The 24,171-nt window shown below is 43.8% G+C and overlaps 1 protein-coding gene across 4 annotated transcripts; it reads left to right on the top strand.

The window, feature by feature from the left end:
* The first annotated feature begins 755 nt into the window (after positions 1 to 755).
* ptbp1b (polypyrimidine tract binding protein 1b) lies at positions 756 to 17,864 on the top strand. 4 transcript variants are annotated; one of them, XM_041039910.1, is made up of 15 exons: positions 773 to 828; positions 4,909 to 4,942; positions 10,336 to 10,396; positions 10,983 to 11,155; positions 11,244 to 11,390; positions 11,485 to 11,613; positions 12,148 to 12,258; positions 12,367 to 12,544; positions 12,902 to 12,979; positions 13,353 to 13,477; positions 14,327 to 14,360; positions 16,261 to 16,353; positions 16,671 to 16,887; positions 17,023 to 17,100; positions 17,647 to 17,864. In XM_041039910.1, exons 1-15 carry the CDS (start codon positions 821 to 823, stop codon positions 17,777 to 17,779), a joined length of 1,599 nt encoding a protein of 532 aa, XP_040895844.1. In that variant the 5' UTR covers positions 773 to 820; the 3' UTR covers positions 17,780 to 17,864. The 4 variants fall into 4 exon arrangements, with proteins under 4 accessions (XP_040895846.1, XP_040895844.1, XP_040895842.1 ...); XM_041039908.1 differs by having other exon boundaries at positions 13,335 to 13,477; XM_041039909.1 differs by having other exon boundaries at positions 806 to 828; positions 4,912 to 4,942; positions 13,335 to 13,477.
* The last annotated feature ends 6,307 nt before the right edge of the window (positions 17,865 to 24,171 follow it).

Here is a 24,171-nt window from a genome sequence, read left to right as displayed (position 1 = left end):
TAAAATATTATTCTTAGAAGGTTTTGAGATGCCATTGTCAGCAGAGAATCTTGAAAAATATTATTTTTTATCTTTTGCACACAACCTGACACAACACATGAAGCCTTTCTCATGGCACAAGATAAATAATATCATCTTAGTGTAGTTGAAATATGCATCAGAAATAACTGAATGTTTGTTTGGCCTCATATGAACAGAGGTGGTGGAAGAACATCTCCCTGTGGATCCACTTCTTTTCACACGAGACGCAGACATGCATGGACAAATTCCCCTTCTCTGGGACAAAACATTTGCCGTTGGGTCCCTGATGATCCCAACTATACATGTCAGTTCCATCATGTCCCCAGATCCTGAGAAGCCAACCAGCACTCCAGAGCTGAAACGAGCAGCTTATTTCTAACAAATTTGCGATTCATTAAAATATACAAACAGAAGTCAAACAGAGTAAAGTTGGGGGCCCTTGGGGCTCCGCTTCTGGGTAGTCCACCTTTGCAGACACATAGAGCAGTCAGTGTTTTGTCGGGACAACGCCCACTGGCGCAGAGTGAAAAGTGTTTTCCGTTTTTCTAGCCCGAGTCGTGGATCTTATTCATAGACAATCTTTGATCGCTGGAATCTAAGGCCTTTGTTGTTGCGCGAGCTGTCCAATCAGCCAATCAGCACGCTGCTCCGGTCTGGAACGCCTCCAAGTTTTGTCAATTGTCCAATCAGGGAGCTCCTCCTGCCGACGCCATTTTGTGGGTTTATAACAGCGGTGGCTGCCTGTGTGTCTTGCTGGCCGCTGGCTGGAACCTGTTGCTCCGCAGTTCCGTGTTGTGCAATGGACGGGTGAGTTATCCCACCGACTTACATTAACACCTCAGTTAAATGTAGTTTCTGGCTGATTTACTCAGTCTAGAGAGCAGTAAGCTAAATGTGTGGCCGGATGATATTTTAGTTAGACAGCAGCAGGGGCTTCTGTTTCTCAGCTGTCGGTAAAGTTGTGTTTGTGCAGGAACAGGAAGCTAAGCTAGCTGAGTTAGCTGTAGTGTTAGCCTCAGGACGGGCCATTCTCTGCATACACAATTCCCCATCAAACTCAATTAACATAACCTAGCAGTTAAATGTGACCTCGTTGACCTGCCAAAACACGTTTCCAAGGCAATGCCAAAGCCTTGTACTAGAGATCTTATTGGAAAATAAGTTGTAAGAAGACGCACTAAACAGCGTACATAACTTCCAGTACAGCTTTACGATGTTCTCACGCCCACTGCGGTGATTTTGCCGGAGTCGCTCACTTCTTAAAGTTTAGATTTTCATAAAGTGGTTGTAGCTTCGAGTATGAAACCAGTGCCGAATTAAAGAGCGGCCCCAACTAGTTGGTTTAGAATTGTAGAAATGTGTTCCTATTTGTTAACGGTTGTGTGGATATGGAAGAGATCCCTGAAACGGCGATGCTTTATATGAAGTTCAGTTTTACTCGCTCGAGAGCGAACGGGACTAAATGGAGGTCAAATGTTGTAAAACAGTGGGTTTCAGACTGGAGCCCGTAATTTAAGCTGCATATTGCTATAACTTGCTTTTTATGCGGCAAAGACTGCCACTAAAAAATATAGAGTTCTCTTAAGTTGTCGCATGTTTTAGTTTCGTATGTGTCGACTTAGAGCAGCCCCAACCGATTGGTTTGAGAGGCGTGTTCTAATAGGTTAGTTTTTTATAAATACATAGATCTTTAGTTATTATTTATGGAGTTTGTTATAGGGTTCTACTTAGCTGATAGCGAGCGAAAGCAACTGAAGCTTAAATGCTGAAACGGTGCAGTTCAGGCAGGTGAAACTGTCTTAACTGAAACCAAATATTTGACCTGTTTTGCCATTTACAGAGCTGTAGATTGTCAACAAAATAATGAATCTGCGTGTGTTGTATGTGTGCCGAATTAAAGAGTGGTTCCAGCTGACTCGTGTGTAAGAGTCATGTTCTAATAGATTTGTGGTTTTGTGAATGAGTAACCGGTGCTCAAGTGTGCCTGAACGGTGCAGTTTAGATTGGAGACGTTCTGTCAAGCTCGGTACGGCTGAAACTGGGTTTTAAATGTTAAACAGACTTGAATTGTTGTTTTCATTTAATGACACCTCACGTCGTTTAGTAAACTCCATAGAGTTGTTGACAAAGGGAGGAAGCAGGCGCTAAATAACCAGTTTGCCCTGCAGCTGTTCAATTTTCTGTTGATGTGATCGAAGTTTAAACTGTCAGGAGAAACAGAGCAGTTTATTTTCTGTTGATTCCTATAGTATTGATAATTTATGTGTCTTCATGAACAGGCCTCCTGCCTGTACACTTGTTTGCAGGGCCTCTGGAAGCAGGTTGTCAGGTCCACTGTGCTTTTTAACAGTATTACGTGTGTGTATGTACAGAAGGTCTGTGATAGAAATCTCGTAGGCTGCAGTCAGGAGTTGGAGGCTCTGAGGCGTTTGAGATCCTGATGTGAATATTTGTGCGCCGTCAGGACTCATTCGTGCCCTGAGGGTCCTCTTCCAGCTGGTTTACAGTCTGTACAGTCGTATCAGCGTCAGCCTGACCAGCCGGTTTTTCATTTGTTTTAAATATTACCTTAGTGACTAAGACATTTTGCCCAGCACTCTCCTGCTCATTTTCATTTTTTATATTTAACTCTTACCTGTATGTGTTCTCGTGCTCTGTACTATTGCACATATTTCATGAAATGTATTTCTGTTTTTTTTTTCAGTTTTGTTTTATTTTCAGTAATTATCTAATAATTTCTAAAGATTCCTGTTATTATATAAATTAAATAGCATTTCTATTGAGCTTAAATATTTCCTTCATATCTAAATATTCTATAAATACTCTATAGTCATTTCAGAACCTAAAAAAAGAATTATCTGAGCTATATATAGAAAATATATTTAAGTAAATACAGTTATATCCATGGTTTTATCTTCCTGTAACAGGTGTGTTGGACTGTCGGTCACAGACTAAAGACACTAAAGTGTGAAGATGTTATTTTGACTTTTGCAACTTGTGATCTTTGGCACCATTTTGGACATTTCAGGCTCTCTGGTGTTTGCTGCTGAGGACAGGGATACAGCTCTGGTTTTATAGCTGTCACCTCAATGTCTGTCCTGTACAGGGACAGGGGGACAGGTGGATACTGGGTCCAGTTTACTCAGTGCTGACCTCAGACTGGTGTTGATGGGTGATCTTACTGGAAGCCAACAGGAAGTGGATGTGAACTCTGGGATGTGTCTGGATGGACAGAAATAGAGCAGTGGTCATTTCCTGCAGAGATCATGAGTTTAATATGTAACCAGGTTTCACGTGTGTGCAAGAGAAGCTGACGTCATGCTGTAGCTACATTCGGGCCTCATCACGGACACTGTCCAAACGTCTGACGTCTACAGATTCAGTCTGTTCCCACTAATCACTGACTTCTTTACGTAATTTCAGACTGGATGGTGATCCATGATTTATGGTCAGCTGTGTGGAGATCAGTCACACAGTCTGATACGTGTCCAGATAATCATCCCTGATCAGATTATTACAGATATTTCAGAGTAAAAAAAAATACTGGCCCATATGAACTCAGTGTACACACATGACATGAACAGAATGTGTACAACATTTACAGGGCAGCACATTTTACAGTGTAAAAATGAACATGTCAGAACTCTGTGGTGGACTAACTTTAGAGAGGTGACACTGTTTCTGTAAACGTTTCAGCGGAAAAACATGACATTAACATGACATGACATTACAGTTACACAACTCTCTGCTCACGTTTATATTGACAGAGTTTCTGCAATGATTTCCTCATAATCCCTTTTCATTTTAAGTACCGAATTAGAAATCACATTTTATTGGAATGAGTTCTCTGGGGTTGCAACTATCGATTATTTTCATTATTGACTAATATGCATATGATTTTTGTCGTTTTTTCACAGCTTAACAGAGCAGAATGTGACATCTTCAGATGTCTTGTCCTAAACCCAAACGTATTTAGTTTCCGGTGATGATGACAAAGAAAAGCAGGAAATCCTCTTTGGGGAAGCTGGAATCTGAGAATATTGGCCCTTATTTCACCGTCTTTACAGGTGGTTGTGTATCACCGCAGCTGCAGCTCAGACTGTGGTGTTGGTATGAGTGCAGTTTATTTACTCATCTCACCGATCGCTGCCTGATCCCAGAACTTCTCTTCTTACTGCTGAAATCTGAGTCCTTTCTTTGCTCCTTTGCTTGATGTTTGGTTCTGGGGAGTTAACCAGACCGTCCTTATGGTCGTGTGACCGGCATTGTTTCAGGCAGGACACTGAGTCGTATTCAGACAGACGGCGGAGTGGATGAGCGTGGTGCATCAGAGCATCACGCTGTAAACAACATCCACAATGAGCTGCAGGCACGGAAAACAAACGCTCCAGCTCTGGAGAACCAGGCTGTGGTTGCACCTGCTCTGTCTCAGCTTGTTGGCTGTTTGACTGACACTGCCAATAAAGTCTGTTCAAACCAGTTCTTGGATAAAATACGACCTTTCATGACGCCACCTCGGGATGTAGAAAGTTGTGATGGGTATTTCTATGTTTTATAGACCAAACAGTTAAACAGTCACAAAAATAAAGGTTTCAGGCCTAAATTAATGGGCTGTTATAGATTTATCTTTGAGAATTGGTTGACTGTTGAAATGTTTTTCAAAGGCTAAAGAGGTGAACATGTCTCTGCTTAGGGTTTAGGGTTAGAGTGTGTTCTGACGATCTTTTCTGTCTCCTCTCTGCTGGGTTTCTCTCGGCCTGTCCCTCAATCTCCTCAAACAATATCTCTTTAACCTCAGTTTACTTTTTTCTTTTTTTTTTTTTTTTTGCTGTTTTGAGTTTTGAGTTTTCTCCCTGCTGCCTCTAACGCGCTGTCTTTTCTTCACAGCAGTGTCCACCACGATATAACAGTTGGTACTAAGGTAGGCACCTCTGCTTCCTCCTCCTCCTCCTCCTCCTTCTTCTCCTCCTCCTCTTCTTTCAGTCTGGCTTGCTGGTTTGTTTTCTGCTGTGAGCATCACTGAGTGTGTCTGACAGGACGGAGACGCTGCCATCTGGGAACCATTCAGAGGTTTTCTCTGTAATTAGTGTGGAGGTGGCCCGGTTGTTTGTCTGTGCTGAAGGCCCAAACCTCAGCAGCAATTCAGTCACATTCCACAACAAGTCTGAGGATAATCAGATTAGTCAACAACGCCGTTCTTGCTGCTCTGTTAAAGGAGCACTCTGCTGATTTTCCATCGTTCACATCATTCAGTACACATCCTGTACACCTCCCACTCCTCAGGTTCTGTCTTCTCATCTTTATTTAATTAAAGGCGTTAACGTGTTAGAGAGGTTTTTAGAAATCCTCCTGACGGTGCCTTCAAGGACTCTGATATCAGAGATTTGAGTCAGCTACTAAAAAGACTGCACCGACCAGCTGTCACTCCAGAGGTGAAATGTTCAGTCAGTTAATCAGTTACTCGGTTGATTCATTTAATCACCAACAACTATAATTATTGATTAACAGTCAAAGTAATTTGTCCAGGAAGAATCATTCAGCATTGACCAAAGGAAAAACAAACTGCAGACTTCAGATCATCAGGAGAAGAGCTGCGATGATTGATAGGTGCATCAATCAGCAGAAAAATTATCTGCAACTATTTGGATAATCAGATGATCACCTGGTGCACATTTTAAGAAAAAGTTTCCAAACATTTGCTCCTCAGTGTGAGGATTTTGCTGGTTTGTCTTATAATAAGCCTCATGGGATTTGAACTTAAAACAAGGCATCTGAAGACATGGCCGTGGACTTTGGGAAATTATAGCAGGCGTTTCTCCCGGTGTTCTGACGTTTTCTAGACAGTTCATCAAGCAAGGAAAGGGCACGGTCATTGGTAATGAAAATGTTGTTTACCTGCAGACAGGGCGGACCCTATGAACAGACAGTCGGACCTGGAGTCTGTGTGACGTGAGTCCGTTGAGGGGGCTGTAGAGGAGTTTATCGTTGAATTACTGGTTTGTATGTCTCAGTGAGAAATGAGGTGGAAACAGTTTTCGCCCGTCACACTGATGAAAGGGACGTGTTGTTTTGGAGACAGTGATGAACTCTGTGATGATCACAGGTACTGTGACTCTTGAGTTGAGAGAGTGAACCCATCTGTAGGATAAATGAAGTGTGTTTCGGCCGGGAGTAAAATCTTGTTACAGTTTTTTTTTGAACTGCTTGAGTGTTTGAGAAAAATGCGCTGAAGCTATTAATGAAAAACTGCAAGCAGCTGTAAACACACTCACTCACACACTCACACAGCTTTCTTTAAATACTCAAGGTTGTCGTTGAAGAGGAGTAGAGGACGCACTGTAACACATGCCTAGACAAAACCAGTGTGTGTGACCCAGATAGGTTTTAACAAGCAGAAAGGAAATACACACAGTAATGGTTCATATACTGAACAACGCTTCCTCTAACAGCTGTGACAGGAACGTATATTAAACAGAGATAAATGTAAACTAATGCACAACTTAAGCAGTAATTAGTGATCATTGATGTTATGTGTACACTGTGATGAACTATTCAGAGGTAAACTATGCATTTGATAGTGAAGTTCAGATGGAGGTGAGACTCAGAGAAGAGTCCACAGCTGATGGTGGTCCAGAGTCCAGTGATGGGAACAGCTGGACCAGGAGAGATGAGGCCCAGGTGCTGCATCGTGGCTTACAGAGCATCAGCCTTTCACTCACTGTCACTGGCCCACTGACCGGATTCCATCACTGTGGAACCAGAACCGTTACTTATCACCTGACAGGTGAATGAAGTGTGAAATCCACACATATCTTTGCTGTGTCAGATCCAGACCGTATGTTTAACGCCCTGGGTTTAAACAGAACTGAAACCATGTAATTCTTCAGGTTTCAGCTCCTTAAACGGCTCAGGTTTTCAGTCTGTGTGTTTTCTGCCACAGTAAATTAACCTCAGTGATTACAGATGAATTCAGATTAGCTAAAGGAAAAGCAGCAGATCTTCACATTGTAGAAACTGGTCACAGCTCTGTTTTGGCTCACACTCCACAGCTCTATGGGCTGGTATCATCTGGAAATGTCTCAGTACTAGTGCCGACATGTTAACTCAGTTTCACTGAGTGTGAGTCGGTGTTACAGCCTGCTGGTTCCTGCAGTAACAGTCCTGTTCATTTTACCCACACCAAAGAAACGTCAGAGGCTCAGATCGACACCCGTCTCACCCGCTGACTGTGCCGGAAAATATCTGCTTCTCTGAGAAGAAGTCTCAGCTACAAGGAGCCTGTGGGCACAGACTCGAGGAGAGAAGTCGACTACCACTCCCAGGGTGCATTTCACCAACAAACTGTCAATCACAGAGCTTCACACTGTCACCCAAGGCTCTGACAGTGACTGCAAGCTAAAGGTGTCACTGCTGAGAAAAGTGACTGAATCAGCTCCTTTTTATTATGTCAGGTCAACATCCTGTTTATTGAAGCATCACAGATTCACTCCTCTGAGTGTCGTCTTCTCCATGGCAACCGTGCCCGAGGCTCATGGGTATTGTAGTGTTTAGACCAGCCTGCCAAAATGACAACAAACCCAGATCAGTCATAAACCTGAGATTCTGATTGGCCGGAGGATTGTGATTGTTTTCAGATCAGCTCAGGGTTTACTGATGGAAGGCTGCTGGTCTCAGCTGATGCAGGCTATGCTGTGGGTCGGTGCACTGCAGACCTTTAAACAGGATGTGAGGGCATGAGCAGGAACCTTTGCAGCAGTGTTGGTGAGTGTTTCTGTACATCAGAGCCAACGTGTCTGTGAACAGCCTCTGCTCGTGTTATGGTATTTGTCCTGCAGCAGGACGGTGACCAACGCTGCTGTTGCTCTCAGGACAAAAACCACAGCCTGAGCCAAAACCATGTGAAGGTCCAGAGACGCTGTGACTTGAGAGCAGGAAGTGACGAGGGGAGGGGGGGGGCTGATGATCCACTCATTCTCCTGTTTCCTCCTCTGGCCTCAGGCGAGTCATCTGAAACCACACTGCAGCTCCCAGACCGGCTCCTGTTAAAGAGACAGTTCAGGGTTTTGTTTCCTGCAGTTTGTTTAGATTCACACCCAGAAACAGATTCAGATAAAATAGCAGAATAATGAGCAGGTCTGAGCTCAGGTTGTTCTGCTATGGAAAAGGCTGGAAAGGCCTGGGGTTCCCAGCTGGTCTGAGAAACGTTTGGCTGTTTGTGTAACAAACCGATGGCAATAACCTGTGGTTTGGAACATGAACGTGAGTTTAGAGCAATATATTTGGCGCTGTGACATTTTTAAAAATTTAATGAGTGGAGTTTTTTTTTTCCTCCAGCTTGACTCCAACATGTGATTTATGGTTTGTGATTAAACTCTTCTGCCACCAGAACTTTATAGCTAGAACAAATAATCAGTGATCAGGGTATTTACAGATGAACTTCGTGGTAATGGACTCATTGGGTTTGAAGGCAGCAGGAGATTCAATAAGATCACCTGGTTGTTTCAGTGTATGAAGGGATGTGTCTGCAGTGTGGAGCCAGAACAACACAACAGAGCCTCAGTAATCGTATCTGCAGTGAACTGTTGTGGGTGAATGACAGACTTGTTAGCAGAGTCAGTCTTTAAAACAAGGTGTGTGTGTGTTGATCTGCAGCGCTGTGGGTCTTTTGTGTCCTCCTCAGCCTGAGGCAGGCGGCCGGTTGGGCAGCAGCTGTCATGCAGTAGATACAGAGACAGAGAGAGAACGGCTGCACAGGGAGGCCGAGGCAGGACAGGACTCAGGTTTCTGCTCTATTATTCATGGGAGGATCAGTAAGAAGATCTGAGCTTCTTTGTTCACATAAAAAAACCCATCTGCTCGGGTTCCTCTGAGAGAAACGGCTTTTAATGACACTTCAACAAAGTGTCCATCACAGTTTCCAAATCCCCCTTTTGACATATTCAGACTGCTTGTTCTGTCCGACCAGCAGTCAAACATATTTAGGTTCAGTGTTCACATTTGAGGAGCTGTTGGATGGATGTCTGAAATGATGGACCAGCTGTTTCAGCTCTGTTAGTTACTTCTCCTGCAGAGAGAACCAGGTCTTTATTGGAAACAAGCTTTTATTTTTATAATGGTTTGTGGACAGAAAGACAGACAGTAGGCTTTTATTATGAAGCAGCTAAAGGAAGCAGTCAGTGTGTGAGCGGCTCAGTGTCCAGCTGTTTATTGGGAGGATCAGCTGACATGTTACAGTGAGGAACAGGATGAAGTTTCTCTGAATGCGTCTGATTCCCGTCTCACACTCTGCTGAATGACACTCGGCCTGTTTGTCTACATCTGGTTTTCATCGAGCTCCACATCACAGGAATTCACCCCCAGCAGGCAGCTGAGGGTGAATTCCTGTGCTGATGTTCCACCTGTCAGATGTTCGCTGGTCTGGTTCTCCTGCTGAAGAGAGCACTTCCACCAGGATGTGAGTTCTGTGTGTTCTTCTGTGTCGTCAGGCTCTACACTGACATCTGGTGGCAGCTACGTTAGCAGGCTGTGGACTGTGAAAACGTTCCCTTGTTAAGGCCCCTTCATACTGTGACAATGGCAGCTGACAGTCAGATCTTCAGTCGCCTGTCCGGACGGCGGTCCCAGGTCCTCAAACACGTCCACCAGTGTATGATGTTTAGGGTTTTGGGGACGGTCAGAAACTTAGGAACAAATTCACACAGTGTGACTCCTGCTGCAACGCTCAACTATGACAACTGGCTGACACAAAGTTTCACAAACACACAAAGAAGTAAAGCTGCTGGTGGCCAATGACGTGTCTCTGTGTCCACAGTCATCACACAGTCTGACGGCCTCAGGCTGATTTCATACAGTGTGTGTGTGTGTGTGTGACAGACAGACAGACAGACAGACAGACAGACAGACAGACAGACAGACAGACAGAATTGATTTTCAGCTGTTGGTTGGTAATCGCTCAGTAATCACCAGTCTTTCAAACCAAAATGTCAAACAATTTGCTGATTCTAGCTTTTAAAATGTGAAAGATTTAGTTTGATTTGTCCGGTTGTGAATCTTTGGGTTTTGAACTGGTCTTTGGAGACGTCCTATCAGCTCAGAGGGCTTACTGTGATTTAACCAGCGCTGTTAAAGTAAGACACTGGTTAATATCCAGTGACTCCTGCCAGAGCGAAGAGACTCACTTCCTGCCACTTGTTTTCTAACATGTTTGATTTATATATTTTCAAGCTGTGTGTGTGTGTGTGTGTGTGTGCGCGCGCGTGTGTGCGTGTGTGTGTCAGCAGACGTCAGTCTAATGTTTTTGTTTTTCTCTTTCAGAGAGGATCAGACGAGCTTTTCTCCAGCGTCTCCAACGGCCCGTATATCATGAGCACCACAGGTCAGATCACTGTGCACTGTGCAGCGTTAAATGTGTGTTGATGTGGGTGTGAGCAGTTCTCTGTGACTGTACTGTCACCACAGACTAAAGCGCTAACCGGACACTGTCTCTACTGGACAAATTACTTTCACATGACGGAACACCAGCTCTGCTGTCCAGTTGTCGTCCAACAGAAAAGTGGGAACAGCCACAACGACATGGCTGTAATATTGTATTTCTCAGTATGATGTAGCTGTTTTTTTACCTGCTGAGGTACTAGTTAAAACAGGTTACCTGTTGCACCTAATGACCAACTGCTGCTGGGATTTGGAGGCTGTGGGACTGAGTTTTGTGCCAGTATCTGTCATCATGTCACCTCCTATTTTTATCTTTTCTCAGCATCTGATTTATTTATCCCACAGATCTGTGATTTCCTCATTCTTAACATTTGAGTTCAGTTGGTTGTGTTGAGTTTATAAGCACTCGTTGGTTCATTTATACATTCAGTGTTGTACTGAGGAGTTTGGAGAGATGTCAGCTCATAAACAGCTTCACATTTCTGTGGTGTATCACTGAGACTGAGTCTGGAGTTTCCTCTCCTCTGCAGCCAATGGCAACGACAGCAAGAAGTTCAAAGGTGACATAAGAGGTCCCGGGGTGCCGTCCAGGGTCATCCACATCCGCAAGCTTCCCAACGACATCACCGAGGCCGAGGTGATCAGCCTGGGTCTGCCCTTCGGAGACGTCACCAACCTGCTGATGCTCAAAGCCAAGAACCAGGTCCAGGACTTTGACTTGTAACTGAGTGTTTTCACAGAGTTGTACTGTTACTGGGTGCTGAACTGTCCCATGTCCCCTGTCCTGTCAGGCCTTCTTAGAGATGAACTCAGAGGAAGCAGCTCAGAACATGGTGGGTTATTACTCCACAGTGATGCCCATCATCAGACACCATCCGGTCTACGTCCAGTTCTCCAACCACAAGGAGCTCAAGACTGACAACTCACCCAACCAGGAGGTAACGCTCATTACTGTCAGCAGCTGCTAGCATGTGTACTGGTCCCAGCCAGTGTCAGCCTCTGTTCACCCTCCATCCCTCTGCCCTGTCTCAGAGGGCCCAGGCAGCTCTCCGGGCCCTTAGCACGTCTCATGTGGACACGGCCGTGGCGGCTCCGAGCACGGTGCTGAGGGTGGTGGTGGAGAACCTGGTCTACCCTGTCACCCTGGACGCTCTCTGCCAGGTAACATCGACACAACACCAACACAACCAACACATAACTTTAAACATCATAAACACCTGCAGGTGGGTGGAAGTACTTTGAATGCATCCCCCTGCCTGTGTCTCTTACACAGTGTCCATACAGGATGCATTCAGGTACAGTAGTGATTGTAGGATTCCAGTGTTTTGGCAGTGCCAAACTGATTGGAGCGTTTGTGAAGGTGTGAGATCAGCTCACAAGGCGGCCTGAGGTCAGATTTGGCGAAGGCTGCAGTAAACATGGCTGCATACATGTTCAGCTATATTTACAGTTCATACTGCTCACCCAGCTTTATAAAGAACACAAAACACAATCAGTTTTCATCATATGGGACCTTTAAAGGTGGTGTGTACCCCTGTCTCCAGTAGCTTCTGGCTGTAGCTTGATATTTACCGTACAGACATGAGACCCATTCTCATCAATCTGAATCTTGTAAGTCTGAGAGAGAAAGAGGATTTCTCATACACCTCCTTCAGTAGTCTGATCACTTGAGCTCAGCTCTGTTCTGGTCCTCAGATCTTCTCCAAGTTCGGCACCGTGTTGAGGATCATTGTCTTCACCAAGAACAGTCAGTTCCAGGCTCTGCTGCAGTATCCTGACGGAGCGTCTGCCCAGGCTGCTAAACTGGTGAGCACCGGCCCAGGCGGGCAAATACATACTTACGCTCTCAGTGCTTTGCTCTTTCCCAGTCAGCAGCCTGATGGGTGTGAATGTGTTGATGTCTGTGTGTTTCAGTCTCTGGACGGACAGAACATCTATAACGGCTGCTGCACTCTGAGGATCAGTTTCTCCAAACTCACCAGCCTCAACGTCAAATACAACAACGAAAAGAGCCGAGACTTCACCAGACCCGACCTGCCCACCGGAGACAGCCAGCCCACCATGGAGCACCCGGCCATGGCCACAGCCTTCAGTAAGACCCCATCACACCCACAGACTTCAGATCTACCACCACCAATGTTAAAGTCTGAGTTCGAACACTAAAGCTTTCTGTAGTGTCTTTAAGCAGAACTTGAAAGGATGAAACTGTAGCTTATCAGACCTGAGGATTTGTTCACAGAAAGTACAGAGTTATTGTCTGGGCCTGAAGGTGCTGAGTGTGTGACCACACGCTCACTGGCTTTGTTCACCCGTCATCGTCCGAATCTTTGCCCTTATTTCTAGTAATAAAGTGAAAAATGAAACAAAACTTTACGTTTACTAAAGTGTGTGTTTCATATTTTGATCTCAGGTCACACCTCTTAACTCGTGTGCTCTCTTCCATCTGCAGCTCCAGGTATCATTTCAGCTGCACCTTACGCCGGAGCCACTCACGCCTTCCCACCAGCCTTCACCATCCAGCCTGCAAGTGAGTCTCACCTGTAGTGATCCACACACTCGCCTACCGTCACATTTAGACTGATGTCTGTGCATCAGATTCACCAAAATATCAACAAATAATAAAAGAATGGGCTCAAGCTGTAGCCCTCAGCTGCTGCCTGTAATGGCAGCTTTTTTACACACAAAGCATGTTGGGAAATGTAGTGTCAAAACTCATCAGCACAGCTCTGATGTTCCTGGATCACTGAGCTTCTCCTCTGATCATTCATATGCAGAGCTTTGCTGTGTGATGAGAGCCTGTTGACATACAGGCTGGTCTTTGTCTTAGTTGGTGGTCTCCTGCAGTTTTTGGTAGTGGTGTTTACTCATCTCACCTCTCTCAGTGTCTTCCCCCTATCCAGGCCTGACGGTGCCCGCTCTGCCCGGAGCCCTGGCCTCTCTGTCCCTCCCTGGGGCCACCAGGCTGGGATTCCCTTCCATCTCTGCTGGACACTGTGTCCTGCTGGTCAGCAACCTCAACCCAGAGGTGAGTCCCTCACTGTGTGTCTGTACGGAAAATACAGTCCAACTCCTCCTCTTCTCCGGGCTCTCGTCTCTCACATTACTGTTCTCAAACAAAGCTCTCGTTGTCACCAGGACGTCTTCAGGTCATTACACTTGTGAAATATAAAAGTACAGGCCTTTTACAGTCAATACATTTCACAGGAACGAAGGTCTGTATTTTCACTGCTACATTTACACATTTACACAAAGCCTGTTTTAGACAAGCTGAAGCTCATTACATCCTCGTTACACACGTCTTCACAAAGAAATCAACAAAAAACAACTTTACGTTTCTTTCCCTGAGTGACGTCAGAGGTCACAGCTCCTTTAAGAGAGATGGGATCTCAGATTGCCATAGGCTAGTCCAGGTCCTCATGCAGCTTAATGATTGGCTGTCCTTCGTTATGTGGTCATCGTCTCAGTCCGGTTTGACTTCCTGTTTCTTCTGCTGTCAGATATTAAATGTTTTGTTCTCACTGGTGTTTTGTCCCCGTTTGACTTCCTGTAATGTGTTTTAATGCCTTCACATTAAACTCTGTTGTCATGAGACCCCCACCCCCACCCCCACCCCAACATCTCCACACAGAAACACCAGCACACACACACCTGTACAAACACACACCTGTGCAGGCGTGTGTGAACATGTTCTCTCATATTGACATCATCTGACCCCCTCCTCTCCAAAGGTAATTAACCTTCTGATTGACCCCTCACCTGTCTTTTTTTTTCCCTTTAATTTGTTGCCATGGAAACGCCTCGGACCCTCCACCTGTCCTGCCCTCCCACCTTTACCTGTCCTGTCCCTCCGCTGCCTTCTCTGCTGTCTTTAAAGAGAGTTACGCCCCACTGCCTCTTTATTCTCTTCGGTATGTTGCCACTAGCTTCTTATTTTGAATTATCAGTATCACCTGGTTGATTTTCAGTTTATGTTTGTTTTTCCTCTTTTTCTTTTGTTTTTATTAAAAAGAAAAAAAAGAGTGTCTGCTGGTTTTTCAGATTATGCGTGTTGATTTGAGTTCATTCACAATATCTGCAGCTTGTCCTCAGTGATTTGAAGTGTGATCCAGTTTTCGTGCGTTTACCAGGCATCAACAACCAACACACTCAGAGGCTAGGTGGGTCCAGACCCCGACCAATCAGCAGAGAGATGGGCAGAGGCAGAAAGTGATCTCATCAGTTGAGGACAGGATTACAAAGACATTAGAATGAGTAATGTCCCCTCTAAAATAAATAAATACAGCCCCAATATTAAATATCTAAAATAAAGAAAACAAACAAACCAAAATAACTGTACAAAAATCCAATCTCAGCTGAAATCACAGCTCTATGTCTCTCTGTCAAAGGAAACTTGTTGGTCAGTGCTGTCTGGTTAGAGGCAGTTTAGTTTAGGCTTTTTACAGCTCCACAAACAAAGAATAAATAATTTTTATCTTCTCCCAGTGTCACCGTGGTTTGATCAGTAAACAGTAAGTGTCCATAATTTGTCTTCACCTTGGGAAATGTCCCACTCACTGAAGAATCACGTTTAAGGAACTTTATTTTATAAGTTCTCATGTTTATGTAAAAAAAAAAAATAAAATAAAATTTTTTGAACAGGCATTAACCCTGTGAGACCTGAACTATGAAAGAATGGTCAGAAAATTCTAATTTTTCAAATATGAACTCTTTATTTGTCCCTTTGACAAAATGTAAAAAAAAAAAATTAAAAAAAAAAAATTCTAAGTATATTTTTTGTTTGTATCACACATGTCAAAACATTTAGAAAAGTGAGGAGTGTCTACCAGGAGTCAGTATACGAGCATAAGAGTTCATCTAAAAGGGTTAAATGCAAAGTTTATGCTTGATGGTGATGCAATGAGTCCCAGAAATGTGGGTATCATATATGATACGTACGGGCTCACAGGGTTAAGACTGATCAGGCCGCAGGTCGTAGAGCAGCATGTAATCTCTTTAAAAATACTTTCCTTTATATGATTTTATATTTTTATATTATACTATATTAATTTATAGAAACACTTTTGGTTACCACAGTAAATTGATCAGTTGACAACTCAGCTGAAGGAAGAAGAGACTAAAACTTTCCTCTTGGTGAGAGAGTGACCTGAAAACTGTGGACGGAGGTCGGTGAGAGACGTCTGAGGTCGTTGAACGTGACTTTGTCCAAACGACTGAAATGAAACAGCTTCACCTCTGACCTGGAGGAAACTCTGAGGAGCTGCATTTATTGTGTGTTTCATCTTATTTCAGTGAACTTGAGTCTCAGTTTTTGAGTTTGCATGCCGGGTTTCTTTCAGTTTGCATGTCCTCAGTGCTGAATCAGCTGCTCTTGGTTTTTAGTCAACACTCCCATAATTCATAGCTCCTACACGGTGTAATCTGCCAATTTTAATTTTCTCTGACCCTTGCCCTTAATTTCCTCACTGCATCTCCTGTGTATAACCATTCAGGAATTCTGCCTTCCAAATGAAATTCACAGATTTGTTAGTGTTCCCGCTCTGACAGCGGCGCCTCGCTGCTGCTCCTCCCCTCACCTCCAGGTTTACACGCAGCACCTCGACAGAGTTTCTTTATTTGAGTCCAGTTTCTCAGTCAGATCTTCTCCACATTAGTTTTCTTTGATCATTAGACCAAGGGTCAGTGGCTTGGCTGTAGTCAGACCAGTGTCCTACAGGGTTTAGCCGGTGTAATGGTATTGATGTTGTGTGTGACGATCTGTGCATCAGGTGTTTAACCTGTTGTTCTTGTTTTATTTCTGACTGTGTTAAGGTGTTTATGGCGACGTGATGAGAGTGAAGATTCTGTTCAACAAGAAGGAAAACGCTCTGGTTCAGATGTCTGACAGCACACAGGCTCAGCTAGGTAACAGCCTCCACCTGTGGGACTCCTGCTGCTCCTCCCCAGTCTGAGTCGGTCGGAGCGGGAGGAGGCTCTCAGACTGTGTTACTGTTAGCAATGAGCTTTGTCCTTTGTCAGATATTGACACTGATGTGAAGCGGGCCCCCTCGGGCCTCTGTACCCATCACATTTATTTTTAGTGGTACTTTACTGTGTCTCATTGGACGGCACTGTAACTTCCTCTCAGGGAAGGATGTCCTCACATTAATGCTCTGCCATAACAGTCTTTGCATTAGCTCGGTTGTTGTCTGATCAGCGTTCTCCACTCGTCTGGTTTGCAGCTATGAGTCACCTGAACGGCCAGCGGCTGCACGGGAAGCCCCTGCGCATCACGCTGTCCAAACACACCAATGTCCAGCTTCCCCGTGAAGGCCACGAGGACCAGGGCCTGACCAAAGACTACAGCAACTCCCCGCTGCACCGCTTCAAGAAACCCGGCTCCAAAAACTACTCCAACATCTTCCCACCTTCTGCCACCCTACACCTCTCCAACATCCCGTAAGTCCTGCAGCTGCTGGAGGACGAACATCAACACCTGATCTGCAGTCCAAACAGGGGAACACATTTTACACCTGACACCAAACTAAGACCACCTGCAACATTCCTCTGATCTGCTCTTGTTTTTGTCTTTAGCCCTTCTGTGGTAGAAGATGACCTCAAGCTGCTGTTTTCCAGCTCAGGAGCCATGGTCAAGGCCTTCAAGTTCTTCCAGTAGGTCATCGATCACTTATTAAAGCCCCGCCTTTCTCCCCAAAGGTCTGCCACAGCTCTCCTGTCTTCCAGAGTCCCCGTTCCTGTTCGTAAGCCTTCATCCTGTGGTTGTCCCATTAAGCCTCTGTTATTTCCCTGAATCCAGTACCTTTGTCCTGAAACCTTGACCCTTGTTCTTTAGCCTTCATCCTTGCCCTCTAAACCCATGACCTTGTGCCAAAGCTCTCAAAGTTTTTGTCCCAAAACCTTTGTCTTAATCCTGAAGCCTTTGTCTTTGTCCTGAGGCATTTGTCCAAGTCCTAAAAACCTTTAACCTCACCCTCCCGCCCCTGTCCTGAAGCCTTTGACTTTGTCTTAAACCACCTGTTCTTGTCCCCGAGCCCTTTTGCTCGCCCTTAATGTTCTGTTCTGTCAAACCCCAAAGCTTTACCTTTGTCCTGAAGCCGTTTTTCCTTGCCTGTTCACACAGGGTGTGGACAGGGACCACATGTCCTTGTGGACACCTTGTTCAAAGTCTGAAGAACTTGCTGTTGGTCTGTTTTTCAGGAAGGACCACAAGATGGCTCTGATCCAGATGGGCTCAGTGGAGGAGGCCATCGAGTCTCTCATCGAGTTCCATAACCACGACCTAGGAGAGAACCACCACCTGCGGGTCTCCTTCTCCAAGTCCTCCATCTGAGCCTTGGACTCCATCACCTGGATCCTCCACGCTCTTCTGAGAGCGGACTTGCTGGTCCACTACACTCCGATCATTCCAACATGTCTGCAGAAACCACCGTGAACTCTGGTGTGATAAATTATTTTTTTAAACTCATTTTAGGTTCTTTGCGTTCAGAGAGGATCAGGGTCTCTGGAGAAAACACTGGAGTTCTGAGATTATTCTCTGAAGTCTGGAAGAAGTCAGAATTCTGAGTTGACTGTCAGGATTTGAAGGAAGAAACAGAATTCAGAGCTTGCCCCTCTTGCCTTCTTCTCATGAAGTTTCTCAGAATTAAGGAATTAAAATCTGCCTTTTAATTTATTTCTCCACAATTTGGACTTAAATCTTTTGAAGTCTGACTTCATTAACTCTGAATTCTGTCTTTAATCTCAGATTTCCAGTTCTCACTTGCGTTTCCTGTGGCCCTCGTCCTCTTCTGTGGTTTTCCCCTTTGAAGTAACACTTCTGTCTGTAAAATATAGAAGAAGTCATGAATTTACCCTCAGGCTGTCAGACCTTAGACCAGGCCTTGTTAAGAAGGGCCTGGTTTGGCCTTCAGATGACCCCTGTGCCTTATTCCTAGAGTCAGAATGATCTCGACTTTGACTCAGAAAAAAATTTCCCATCATGCCTCTGTAAATTGGCAAAAAGCAGGTTTACAGTTGATAAAGGTTTACTGTTGATGAGATGTATGACAGATATATCCATATTTTAAGTGTATTTTATTGGTGTTGTTTTCCAGTCTTACATGTTAGTGTTTTGTACTGCTGGTTACTGTAGCGTCAGACATGTGAACTGATTCTGTTTTAGAGGTTTTGCTGGGTCTTTAGAAGCAGTTCTTTTTTTTTTTCTATTCCTTCTTGATTTCTTTATTTCCATGTATGCAATCACGTTTTAATCAAATCAGATATTGTAGCAATATTTTAATCATTCCTGAGCTTTTCTTTGTTGGGCGAGTTTGCTGCCTTTTATGACCTGCGGACGAATGTTTTGTTCCTGTCGTGTTGTGTTGGGTTTGTGAGTTGCAATGTTCACTCGTCTCGTCTGTTGCGTTGCCTCTTTGAACGGTTTTATTTATAAGTTTGTGATCCACTACAGCTGAAACCAAAAATGGCCTTCTACATGCAAACAAATCCACCTGCCTCAGGTTTCTGGTTTTAAGGACTTAAAAAAAACAAAAACAAAACAAAAGCTGGTGAACTGGTTTAGGCACTCTGGTGTTTTCCTGTGGGATTGTTTTTATTGATTTCTCGACCGCTTCACTGGATTTAACCCACCAGTGCGACTTCAGTCTCTATTGCAAAAGCAGTTGTTCTGTGGAGTGCCTTCACCGCTGCGCTGAGTCGTACGCCAGGCATTAATTCCTCTTTATTCTGAGATGACGTCAGAACCTAAAACTAAAACCAGACCATACTGGTTTGGTTTGTCTGTGTGTCTTAATATTATTTTGTCAACATTCCAGCTGCTCAGTTGTCCACCTGAACTTTGTCGTCACAATGAGCTGCTGAGGGGTTTACAGTCATGGTGCATTCAAGGCGTTTGGGAGATGAAAGTAGATAAAAAAAAAAAAAAAAACAACAACAGTGTCCCAGTTCGGTCTCTTCCTCCTTTATTTCGAGACCACATACCTTCATACAGGTCATAAGTTCCTGTCTCAGTCCAGAGGTTCCAGTTCAGCCTCCTGCAGTCTGAATTTGTGAGAGAATCATGGTTCTAGATCTCTCTGAGTTCTGGAGACCGAAGACGGCTTGCATCTCCCAAAGCCTGTAACTACAAACCAACCTCTGGCTGGTTCAGCTCACAGCTGGACACGTTGTTCATCACTACATGAGGCTGTGACACGCTGATGGGGTCAGAGGGACACGGTGGCGCCTGAATGCATCATGAGCCCTCAGTCAGGTGAGGCAGGTGAAGCAGGAATGGGACCAGTCAGTAAGAGATTGAGGGTTAGTGGGGGAGGGGGGATGTTAAACTGTACATACGTGTTTTATACCACAGTTTGGTGTCTGAGAGGTGGTTGTTGGTTTTATATCTGATGAATCGTGTATATTTTGATTAAAGTGTGCGACAGTTCTGAGCCTTACACTGTTGGTGTCACAAAAAAAAGATTAAATCACTTTTTATCTCAAAGTCTCAAACTGCTTTACCTCCGTCTTTGTTGTTTGTATGGTGTGTTGTTGTTTGTGTGTATGTTGTGCTGGGTGAACTATTGACACTCTTATGATCTCCTACCCATTTTCTCCATCTTTTCCTACCTTTCCTAACCCCTCTGTGCCCCCATCCCCATCCATCCTTCCTTTCTGTATCCTTCCTCTACCCTCCCTCCCTTCTTTTCTTCCTACAGTGATTTTCCATAGTAACCCATTTTTATCATTCCACTCCCCTCTGTGAACCGGAACCTTTTCTATTCCTCCTACGCTCCCTCTCTTCTTCTCCCACCCTCTCTTTTATCATTCTTTCATTTACAAAGGTCATGAATATACTTTGGTTTGTGCTTTACAGTAACATTGGTTATAACTCTTCTCTTTCAGGAGACAGTTGCTAAGAAGCTTCAATCAACAAATTCATTATTCATTTATTAATCAGTCCATCAAGCCATCATTTTTTTCTACAGCTTATCTGTGTCCAGGTGTGGACAGATTATAAGACACCAAGACTCCCCACTCCTCCTTTATTGGACTCCTCTCCTGCCCTCCCGTTTCCTCTCCTCTCCCTCCATCCTTCCTTCTCTAATGAATGGGACTCATTGAAAAGATGTAGATACAAGTCCAAATTATCAATGTGGTATTCAACTTTTTCATAGCTTTTATAGTTTAGATACAGCAGACATTCATAATTACCTAATGACAACGTACCAAGTTAACGTTACTGTTTTAACTACATTTAATTTACCTAAACGTTATGTTAACTGGAACAGCTACATCCTGATGGCCAATTTTATTGATGTACATCAATGCAACACATTACACAGTAACACAATACACTGAACCAAAACTAACATCATTACACTAATGCAAGAGTCAACACTGATTAACACTGGTTAACACTGGTTACCAGTCCAGCTGGGCCAGGTACCAGACAAGCTGAGGGAATGAGCCCATTAGAAGCTGGTGAAGTGCTGCAGTGCTGATGAGGGGATGAGGTCTAAGATAAAATTTCAAATATTCAGGTGGTTCCCCTGAACATCCAGTGGTTCTTCCACTAAACATGGTTAAGATGCTTTCAGCTTATATGCTGTTCACGTCTGTGAAGCGAAAAATCTGTTTGTAATGGCTTTAAATGAAACTGTAGAGCTGCACTTCATCATTTTTATTCTTTACACTGCCTTTAGAACGCTTTTTAATTTTTAAAAAATGTGATTTATATATTTGAATGACTTTACTGGTGCTTTAGTCTTTTTCTGTCTGTTCCTGTTCTTCTATTGTGCTGTGTAAAGCACTTTAAATTTCCTTGTAAATTTCCTTGTAAATGAAATGTTCTATATAAATGTTGTCTTGTTGTGGAATGTCTTTGTCCAGACTTAACAAAGACAGAGGGAAGAAGTGGGACCCATCTGTGTCGTGGTCATACATGATTCAAATTTCTAAATCTTCTCATCTGAGTCTGTTTGACAGCAAACAAGCACATTGTGGAAGGAAATGACTCTAGAGTTTGAAGTGCCAGTGTGTGTGGAGCACTGGACACTCTGCTAAGTGTGTCCCTTGCCACACTTAGCACTGGACACTCTGCTAAGTGTGGCGAGGGACACTAAGGGGAGGATTGAAATGACCGACAATGCCACCTGGGGACTTGCACCCCAGGAAATACCTAGTATAATTACTTTGTGAAAGTACAAGACACACAGGTACGTTACTGAGGCAGAGACGTGAGTTGAAAGGTTTATAAATGTATTTAATAATCAAAAAACAAAACAAAACAAAAAACATTTGGAGATGCTGAAAAAGAAAGAAAAAAAGGTGAGAAGAATACTTGTAACTGAATGAAATAGTTAAAATGTACTTTTTTTTGCAATTCATATACTAAAAAGAGGAAGGCCTTGTCATTCAATTAAAAAAAACAACAAAAATAAAAAAATAAAAAAATAACACCTGGACAGCCACAGCAGGGACAGAGCAGGAGGCAGAGAGACAGACAAAAGATCACAGGTGTCTTATATAACTTGTTCCTGATTAGGCTCAAGGCGGCACTCAGCAGCTCCACCTAGAGTAGGGGAGTATTCCCCACCACATAAGTCTTGATTAAGGCAAAAAAAAAAAATCTTTTAGCATCGGTAACTGTAAATAAGTGTGAACTAAGATGCACATAGAATACACTCATCCAGTCCTTTATTAGGAACAGCCCTACACTTGCTTCTTCATGCAATTATCCAATCAGCCAATGATGTGGCAGCTTCAATGAATGTTCACCTCAAACACCAGAATGAGAAAATGGGATCTCAGTGGCTCTGACTGTGGACTCATTGTTGGTTTGAGTGAAACTGCTGATCTCCTGGGATTATATCCTGGGATAGAGTTTAACTCTGAATGGAGTCAAAAGCAAAACGCATCCAGTGAGCAGCAGCTCAGAGGAGCTTTGGCTCAGAATGTGGCATCATCAGCCTGAATCCATGGACAGTTTGGATGGCAGCTGCCTGCTTCATCAGCCTTTAGATCAGTATGAGGGGCTGTGTAAATGCAAACAAAGGAAAGCTAGAATCATCTGAACTCTGTAAGCAACTGAAAAGCTCATTGAGAAACTTGAGCTCTTAAAATTATAAAAATGTAATTTTGATATAATGAACAATGAAACTCTGGCAGCCAACATCTTGAGTTGTCCTAAAGTTGTGTTGTTAGCATTGTTTAGTGGAGTTTGTTTGCTACCTGCATTACATTTTGCGTAATGTCCTGTTGTTTAATGTATTTGTGTATTTATGTAGTCACCGTATTTTTGCGTAAGGGTACGCGTGGTGAGAGCAGTACAGTATGACTGCAGATTTCCTTTACATATTTCTAATCATTTTTTTCTGCTCGTGCAGTTGGATTTATGAAATTTGATGACACAGAGGACAGAGGATGAAGCAAAGGACCGCAAAGAAGTGGAGGTGGAGGATACACAGCAGTCACTCAGGACTGATTATCCATTGTGGAGAATGTTGTCACAGCTTTTGTGCATTGTCTTCTTTGCTGTATTCAGTATAATTGGTTCTGGTTGGATTTTACCTCAGAACACATTGTTTAGCACTTTAATTTTTATTATTTTAAATTTCTATTGTTGTATGTTGTTGTATGTTGTATGTTTATTTGTTGTGATACAGACCCAAACAAGGTGGGCTGTGTAATTTATTATATTATTTTTATATTTATTTATTTGTATTTTTCTATTACTGGTAGTTATTGGCTATCACTTTCATTTAGTCTTGGCAGACAATCAAAACTAAAGCATGTTGGCTTCAACTGATGAACACTGAAGCAATGTCCACATGCAAGCCATGAAATCATGTTCCTTGTTTTTACTGGTAGTTGGCAGGAAATTCAACAGAAGTCAGAAGCTTTATCAGTGACATGTTTGTGCCAGTGATTGACAATAATAAAAATGGAAATAAATAAGTGAGTGTTGAACTGTGATTTATTGTAAACCTCTGTGTATAACTGTAGTCCCATGTGTTTCCAAAAGGTGGAGGACACACTTCCTGTACCAGTTCATTTTCCTGTAGCTTCGTTGGCTCAGCAGCAGGTTTAAACTGGAAATGCATCTCACCTTTGTATGCGTTTCCAGTTGCCACCTGCTGCAGAGACGATCAAATGAAGCTATAGGAAAATGAACTGGAACAGTGTGCCACCTTCTGAAATGGGACTACAGTCGTGCACAGAGTCTAGAAGCAGTATAAAAACAATGTCTGAAAGGAGTTTAAATTTGACATACAAAAGACGTCCACAACGACCACATTTGGACTACAATTAGCCCTTATTCGGAGGTCCTGTGGACGTTCGGTAGACGTTCACCTTCAGAGGACCAAAATTGGACGTGCAAAAACGACGTCGAAGAGACGTCGTTTGGGCGTGTCTTTACGCAGTGGGAAGTCCCACTTTAATTCGTCGACGTCACTGATACACGACGTCGCGATATCATCTGCCTTTGATCCCCAGGCAACGGCTCTGGCGTCACTACGGCGACAGCCAGATGATATAAATGGGGAGCCTTCCTTCACTGACTCAACTTTTCTGAAGAGGCAGGGACAGCTCTGGTGGACGTGAGTCCCCGTGGTCTCCGCAATTCCAGACGTCGCTGAAGGCTCTCGGTCGTTTTCGTTCCGCCCCACAGGCGGTTTCCTCACTGATGCCGGTTCATTCTGAGCGTCGGTGAGGCGAATGTCCAGGAGAACTTCAATACAG

Source organism: Toxotes jaculatrix, chromosome 6, assembly GCF_017976425.1.
Source record: "Toxotes jaculatrix isolate fToxJac2 chromosome 6, fToxJac2.pri, whole genome shotgun sequence".
NCBI lineage: Eukaryota > Metazoa > Chordata > Actinopteri > Toxotidae > Toxotes > Toxotes jaculatrix.
The sequence above is the reverse complement of the archived record's forward strand: the minus strand, read 5'-3'. Positions and strand labels throughout refer to the sequence as shown.

Coding starts and splice junctions, on each gene's coding strand:
- ptbp1b (XM_041039908.1), top strand. Junction 12,259..12,366: donor CTGCCCAGGCTGCTAAACTG/GTGAGCACCGGC, acceptor TGTGTGTTTCAG/TCTCTGGACGGACAGAACAT. Junction 14,361..16,260: donor CTGCCTCTTTATTCTCTTCG/GTATGTTGCCAC, acceptor GACTGTGTTAAG/GTGTTTATGGCGACGTGATG.